Raw genomic sequence first — 7948 nt, 5'->3', positions numbered from 1 at the left:
CTTCGCATTCTTCTGTAGGGAGACTGAATAGACAGGGAAGTGAAATAATTTGAGATAGTGACCCAGTGCTACAGAAAAAATAATAAAGCATCAAGTGACAGACGGGGTACTTTAGGTTGGCTGTTCCGGGACTTCCCTGGTGATCCAGTGGTTGAGAATCCACCTTCCAGTGCAGGGGTCGTGGGTTTGATCCCTGGTTGGGGAACTAAGATCGCATGTGCTGCAGGGCAACTAAGATCCGACACTGCCAAAAACAAATATTAAAAAAAAAAAAAAAAGATTGTTCACAGGAGTCCCCTCTGGGGATCTGAGGAGGTGACATTCTAGTGGAAGACCTGCAGGAGAAGCACTCTAGACAGCAGTGAGTGCAAAGGTCCTGAGGCAGAAACCAGTTTGATGAAGAGTGAGGAGCTCAGTTTGGCTGAGGCTGAGTGAGCAAGGAGCCCCACAGGGCCTGGGAGGCCATGGAGTTCTTGGAAGGGTTTGTGATTTTTCTCCAAGACAAGGGTCGGAAGTGGGAAATGGAGGGACCCCAGTGGTTTCCCTTAAGCTGCTGACCAGCCTCTCTGCTGCCTGCTTCCTCCCCGGCTCACCTGGAGGGAAGGCCGAGGGTCTCCCCCGACCCCGAGTCTGGGCTGAGCCCTGAGGACCAGAACTTCCTTCTCTACAGCCAAGTTGGAAAATGGCTTCTGTAATTAGACCCCAGGAAAAGGGCCTTCACACCTGTAGTTCAGTTCTCATCTACCCACTGTGGGCAGGGAGCCGGCGTGGGAAGTAGCTGCTCTGCCCAGCCCCACGTGGAGGGTGAGGACCCAGAGGTTAATCAGCTAGAGTTCCTGGCCTCTTCTGCTCAGCACCTGTTCTCCCACTGTAGTCCACTGGGTCAGGTTCTTGCCAGCAAGGTGTGGCCAGTGCAGAGGCCAAGAGGGGGACTCCTGATCCAGTCTGGGTGCATCGGCTTCCTTCACTCCCGTGTTTTGTAGCAACTAAATGTGGTATGGATCTAGGAGGAAATACTGATCTTAAAGCTTCCCAAGTGGCTCAGTGGTAAACAATCTGCCTGCCCTTGCAGGAGTTGCAGGAGACTCAAGTTCGATCCCTGGGGGAGTTGGAAATGGCAACCATTCCAGTATTCTTGCTTGGATAATCCCATGGACAGAGGAGCCTGGCAGGCTACAGTGCATGAGGTTGCAAAGAGTCAGACATGACTGAGCACGCATGCACTGATCTTACTCTATTTGTAATTTAATAGGTTTTTTTTTTTTTTTTTTTTAAGGTCACTCTGTGCATCATGCAAGATCTTAGTTCCCTGACTAGGGATTGAACCTGGAGTCCTAATCACGAGACCACCAGGGAAGTCCCTGTAATTAAAAGGATTTAACCTTCAATTAAAAATAAATTTAGGCTTAACCTAACTCGAAAAAAAAAAAACAAACAAAAAGATTCAAACTTACAGAGAAGTTGAAAAAACTACTGAGAAATTCCATGTGGCCTTCATCCAGCTTCCCCAAGTATTTAAACAGCACAATGATCACAACCAGGACATTCACACTGATCAATACATGATCAGTACACTAGTGATTACAAACCTATTCAGGCCTCATCTGCTGACTGCCAGTGTCTTGTTCCTATCCCAGGATCCAGTCCAGGATTCCTTGTTTAGTTTTCATTTTCTGTCTTTTGGCTTTGCACGGCATGTGGGATCTTAGTTCCCAGACCAGGGGATGGAACCTGTGCCCCCTGCAATGGAAATGCAGTGTCTTAACCACTGGACTGCTAGGGAAGTCCCCCTTGTTGCATTTAGATGTCATTTCTCCTTGGGTTTCCTTTAGTCTGGATTAATTCCCCTGTCTTATTTTTCCTTCATCATGACCTTAGTGAGGAATTGTTATTGTTTAGTTGTTAAGTCGTGTTTGACTCTTTTGGGACCCCAGGGACTGTAGCCCACCAGGCTCCTCTGTCGACGGGATCTCCCAGGCAAGAATACTGAAGTGGGTTGACATTTCCGTCTCCAGGGATCTCCCCGGGCCAGGGATCGAACCTGTGCTGCGTGCATTGCAGGCAGATTCTTTACCACTGAGTCACCAGCGAAGCCCCTAGTCAGGAATACTCCCAGCTGTTTTGTAGAATACGCCTTCATTTTGGGTGTTGGATGTTTCCTCCTAATTAAATTCGGGTGATGATTTCTGGGTGGGAATAACACAGAATAACCTATTCGGAGGGCACCTGATGGCGATTTGTATCATTACTGATGACAACTCAGATCACTTGGTGTTGGTCAGGTTACTGTTTTTCTCTTTGTATTAACAGTTACTGAATATCTTGTAGGGAGATAAATAAACAGGAAATATTTGAGAAAGAGGAGGAGAGCTGGGATGTGAGAGAGAGACAGCTAGCTCTGGTCTTTCCAGGCATGATTGCAATTCAGTGTAAACAAAACAGCCTCCCCTGTAGGCAAAATCAGAGTTGGCTGGTTTCCCCAGTGTAAAGGAAGAGGCGGTGTCACAAACTGACCACAGGGGGGCGGCAGAGGACTGGGATGAAATAAAAACTGGGTTCCAGGTAGAAAGTAGTTGAGCTCCTAAATGAATAAATCTGTGGAGACTCAAAGGCTCTGTACTAGTTGAGGTCGGGCATCTTCTTGGAACCAGATGAAGTAGGCGCAGACTGCTCTGATTGCACTCGCAGCATTAGGGGTGTGCCATGTCTAAAACGGGCTCTTGGGGTTGTGTGAATTTGGAGACTGGGATTGACACTCTACGCTACTGATACTCTGTATAAAATAGATAACTGCTGAGGATCTACTGTATAGCACAGGGAACTCTAGTTAATGCTCTGTGGTGACCTAAATGGGAAGGAAATAAAAAAAGGATCTATGTGTAGCTGATTCACTTTACCAGTGGAAAGGAATGCCACACAGTAAAGCAACCATCAGCTCAGCCGCTCAGTCGTGTCCGACTCTGCCACCCCGTGGACTGCAGCACGCCAGGCTTCCCTGTCCATCACCAACTCCCGGAGCTTGCCCAAACTCATGTCCATCGAGTCGGTGATGTTCCAATAAAAATTAAAACGGGGGCTCTCGGGCAGTGGGATGGGGATTTGGGCAGGTCTGGATTGTCAGAGGCTGAGCAAGTCAGCAGCTTGTGGACGAGGTCACAGAGGGTGTGGAAGGAGCGGGACCCAGGTATAGGGAGTGGGGACAGAGGGCCAGCCAGGGAAGTGGGAGGAAAACTGGTGCGGGGGAGCCACTCCCAGCCAGGGAGACTCTCTTAGCACTCAGCACTCGTGTGTGTCACATGCAGGCGCACCCCATGCTCTGCGTCAGAGTTCTTGCCACCAGAGAGTTCTTAGAAGCAGGAACATCAGTGGGTCCCCCTGCAACCCTCCCAAATGGTGGTTTACTGAACTCTGACCGGAGGGGTCACTGGGAACCCAGGCTCCTTCTGTCTCATTGCTTTGCCACCCTTATTGCATGACGTCCACCTCGAGGTCCAGTATGGCTGCTGGGGCTCCAGCCATCCTGCTTGCTTTCCAGCCAGTAACTTTCAATTTTCCCATGGGTATGACAGTGGATGATGGGGGTGGTTAATGCCTACCTTGGAAGATTGTCAAAAAGAATGGACCAGGGCATCTATAGAGAAGCCACTGTGATTGGTCAGGACCTCCCGGAGGCTCTTGGTAGGACTGGGTCCCTCGTGTGCACCACCCAGTGGGCCATCAAGGGACTTAATGACCCAGGAGCCTGCAGTGGGCTCCCCTCCTTCTCTCTCTTCTCTGCCTCCTGGGGCAGGAATCGTGTGGGCATCACCTGTGCTCATGAGCCTCACCAGCCACCCAGGCCCTAAGGTGCCCTCTCCTACCAGGGACCCTACTGCCTGGCCCCGGCTGGGATCTCTGAGGGGAAGGTTGGAGGTGTGGCTCCTGCTCTGTGCAAGGGCTGATGCTGCTCAGGGGCCATGGGCTGAAATCCTGAACCACAAGAGGGTGGGGACGCTTCTGGGCTCCGCTGGGTTTTCAGAGCCTGGCAGGGCATTGCACGGGGTTGGGGCCTGGCCACTGGCTGAGGGGCAGGCTGTGTGCTGGGGTCCTGGGAGCTCCTCCCCAGGACTGGCCACAGCATTTGCGTGGCCCAGTGTGAAATGAAAGCACTGGCACTTTGGTGGAAAATTCTTAGGAATTTCAAGATGGTGACTGCAGAGGCATTAAGCCAAGCGCAGGCCCTGGGGTTCCCAGCTCGGGATAGTTTTCATGTCGCCTGGAGTCGCCCGGGCCACCACTTGGGACAAAGGGGCCTGGGCTGGGGCTGAGGCTGAGCAACTCCGGCGGCGTGTGGGGCACCTGCCTTCCCCCCTAGAAGCAGCTTTTACGGGCAACTGAGAACTGCGTCCAGGTTTCTAGAACATCCTCCTGCCCCTGGGTCCTTCCCGGTTCCTGAGCGCATTGTTCTTCTCTGCAGGGTTTCTCCAAAGTCCCACAACCCCCTGTGTTGGGTCCCCCCATGCCCACCCCCACGCCCTGCAGAGAGGGTGGTGGCAACAGTTATGAATGCCCAGCCCCCACCTTAATGCCACAAGCCGGGCTCTCTGGGGCTGGGGCCTGGTGATTCTGGAAGAGGCTCAAGCATTGATTCTTAGGGGCTTCTGAGGTCCACCCCACGCCCCTCCCCCGCACTTTACCAGATACACCCGGTAAACACCCAATGGGCTGCATCAGCAGCTGGACCCTGGGTTTATTCTGCACCTCTGAATGACTCTAGTCTGGACACACCGTGTCGCCTATCCTGGGCTGAGCTGCTTTGTTGTCCTCTCGGCCTGGGGAAACTGCCCCTTCTGGAACATTCCCCAGGGAGCCGGAGGAAAGCGCCATTTCCTTCTTCCCCCTTCCCAGGCTCGACCTGGGCCGCCCCGCCGTCCCAGGACTAGGGGCCTGCGGGAAGGGGTGCTGTATCTTCCAGGGCCACTGGGGGGCGGGGCAGGGGGGGAGTGTGGACCGTGACCCTCAGTGGGTACATTCAGTGTGTTTATTGCAACAAAAAACGAGGATGGGCTCGAAAGTCTGATGTCTTTATGTCGTTTATATTCCTTCTCATGGAATCCGGCAAAGGACTAGACAGGGTGTAAGGCAGAAACGTGGAGGAAGAGGCAGGCGTCACCATCTAGGAACCATGAACTTGACCGTCTCCCAGGAAAGCAGATGTATCTTTAAAGACATTCTTTTTGTCTGAGTTCATCTGAGTCTGCAGTCTTGAGAGAAGATGCACTTGGTGATCACCACGACAGGCCGCTGGTTTCTTAGAATGAGATTTCTCATCTTTCCTCTCAGCTCCCCGCCGAGTGCACTCGAGGACATGGATGCACAGCGCTGCTTGTCGAGAAGTAGGGTTTTCAAGGCCACGTGAGTTTCTATTAGTACCTTCTGCACGCATGAGAGAACAACATTCGGGACCGGATATACTGTCATATACACATCCATAAGGAACGTTCTAATAACAATTCGAGCACAAAACTATCGGTATGAACATATTTTCAAAAAGAGACACGAAGCCAGGCCTTCCCAGACCAGAGGCTGGTCGTCTTCTCTGCAGCTGCCGCGGGGGCAGCCCTCTGGCCCAGGCCCGTTGGTGCAACGGGTTAAATGATGAGGAACACAGACACGGAGTGTGTAGAGTTCGGGGCTGGGCCGGGTCTTGGGGTTCGCTTGTCCCCAGAGAAGAATTTGGACTCTGAGCAGTTCAAGATGGGACCTGCCGGAGTCACAGCACTCAGGGATCGCTTCTTCAAAGGCAGGCAATCTGAAAGGTTCTGTGAAGCGGGGCTTAAGACACAGCTGTTCATGCACAGGCTTGGCTGGACAGGCTGCCCTCTGAAGGCGCCGAGGGGACACTGATCTCCTGAACTCCTTGGAACAAACTCATTCCAGACTTCACTGTTGAGCTTGATGTTGGCTGTGAACCTGGGCAGAATCCCAATCCTTGCAGTTGTGGATCAAGCTTCTGGGTTTGACGGAAAGGTCCCACTGGGTCTTGGCACCAGGGAGTCTGTTTTGGTGACTGGTTCTTGAGCCATGTGGGGCTGTGGGCTGAGCCCCGTCCAGGGATCATTTGGCAGCTGCTTCTGAACCCTTTGGCATCTAGAGACCAGGCTCTCAGGGACCAGCTGGGCAGCCACGAGGCAAGGATCAAGACGGCCCCTGCGCTCCGCAGGGCACGAGGCGGGCTGCGGGACACCCCCTTCCTCCCCAGGGCCACTGGAGTTCCCAGCTGGGAGGGGAGGCAGCGACTGGCCAACATGGCCCGGCCCCTTCCAGCTCTGAGCTGGGTGTATGCGGAAGGGGGAGGAGATTCAGGAGGAGGAGAGGGTGGGCTGGGTGCCCAGAGTGCAGCTCAGGCCCTGGGCGCCCGGCGCACAATTCCTCCAGGGTCACAGCAGTTTCCGTCTTGAGGAAGAGGAGGGTGTCCTTTACGGGCACCCTGGCCCAGGGCCCCTGGACTCGGAGTAAAGGTCACTTGTCTAAGAGGCACTATTGTGGCAGAGCTCGGGCCTGGAGCTGGGGGGCCAGCTAGACGCCCTGCAGGGGGTGGTTGGGGTCGCTGCGCTCCCGCTTCACCAGGGGCTCGCCCCGTCCTCGGCTCTCCGAGTGGGCCTCGCTGATGTCATCTGTGGGATTGGATGGGGTAGGGGGCACGAACAGGCCAGGTGAGGGCCCTGCCTTGGCTCGGGTCTGGGCTGACTGGGGGTCTTCCTCCTCGCGACCACCCTCGACCAGCGCCCACGCGCCTGGGTCATGTGCCTGGTAGGGTCCCCCTTGGGCGCTGGGCCTCCCATCCCCGTGGGGCAGGGAATGGGCCCCGGGGGTGCTCACTGCCCCACCTGCCCACTCCCTCTCCAGACGTGGAGGGAGGAGCCCCTTAGCTGCCCCAGTCCCGTCCGTGGCCCTGCTCCTTCGGGCCTGGAGTGGACGGCCAGGGGAGCAGGACAGTCATCTAGGAGGAGCGGAGGGGGTGGGGCTTCTGCCTGCGGACTGCTGCCCAGGGCCGCCTTAGGGGCCACCCCCCCCACCCAATTGTGCCCAGGATGGGCGGGAACGCCCAGACACCCACCTTTGTCCAGCAGTGTCAGCGACAGGGAGGCCAGGTCGTTGAACTGCAAGAAAGAGGCTCAGAGTCAGGGGCTCCGCAGAGCCGACCCGGGGAAGGTGAGCCGTGTCTCCAGTGGAAGCCGGTTCTGGCTTTGTAAGTTGAGGGGGCTTATGCCCTGAGAAACGGCCCTGAAGCTGCGGGGGCCTGGGCTGTCCCCTCTGACACTCTCTGGGCCCTGCCTGGGAGTGGCTGGAGGGCAGAGGGGGTGCCGACTGCCCAGGCCAGCAAGGGCACAGAGGCTGTGACCTCTGAGTGCTCAGGGAAGGAACGGCCGCTGTTTCTCACCGCTTATCATGCACTAAAATCTCTGTAAGATTTTAAGATTTTAGTGCACTAAAATCACCTTGTTTCTTCTGCAAAACAAACCCATCATGACCCAGAAATACACTCCCAGGTACATACACCAAAAAATTCAAGCAGATGTTCAAACAAAACGTGTACAGAAATGCTCACAGCCGCATGACCCCCACCAGCAGAAGCTGAAAACAGCCCCTCCAGCAACAGGTGATGGCTCAGCAAAGTGGTGAAGAGCCAGGCAGAGAGTCCTCTGCCGTAAGGAGAGAAGCCCTGACACTCCACAGGGACAGAGCCTGAGCAAACGAGGCTCGGGAAGAGCGGCAGACACAGGGGGACGCAGGGTGTGACTCCACGGCTGGGAAAGCTCCTGAACAGGCAGATCCACAGAGACAGCGAGGGGCTGCCAGGGACTGGAGGAAGGGGCACATGGGGGACTGCCAGTGGGAATGGGGTTTTCTTTTGGGGTGGTGGAATGTTCTAGAACAAGGTAGGTGGGGGTTTCACAACGTTGTG

At 54.9% G+C, this 7948-nt stretch overlaps 1 protein-coding gene across 6 annotated transcripts in view; it reads right to left on the bottom strand.

Annotated features, from left to right (window-relative positions):
* Window positions 1–5006: 5006 nt before the first annotated feature.
* Window positions 5007–7948, bottom strand: part of RFX2 (regulatory factor X2) — a 90087-nt gene continuing 87145 nt past the window's right edge. For 5 of the 6 annotated variants that reach the window (XM_043911816.1, XM_043911811.1, XM_043911812.1 and 2 more), the window contains 2 exons: window positions 7100–7142; window positions 5007–6656 (listed from right to left, as the gene is read on the bottom strand). In XM_043911816.1, the coding sequence (XP_043767751.1) occupies window positions 6559–6656; window positions 7100–7142 (141 nt within the window). In that variant the 3' untranslated portion in view covers window positions 5007–6558. Of the gene's footprint in view, window positions 7143–7948 lie in introns of all 6 variants that reach the window. The other variant, XM_043911809.1, reaches the window with a different exon arrangement.

This window comes from Cervus elaphus, chromosome 9, assembly GCF_910594005.1.
Source record: "Cervus elaphus chromosome 9, mCerEla1.1, whole genome shotgun sequence".
Taxonomy (NCBI): Eukaryota; Metazoa; Chordata; class Mammalia; order Artiodactyla; family Cervidae; genus Cervus; species Cervus elaphus.
This window is presented reverse-complemented; position numbering and strand designations above follow the sequence as displayed.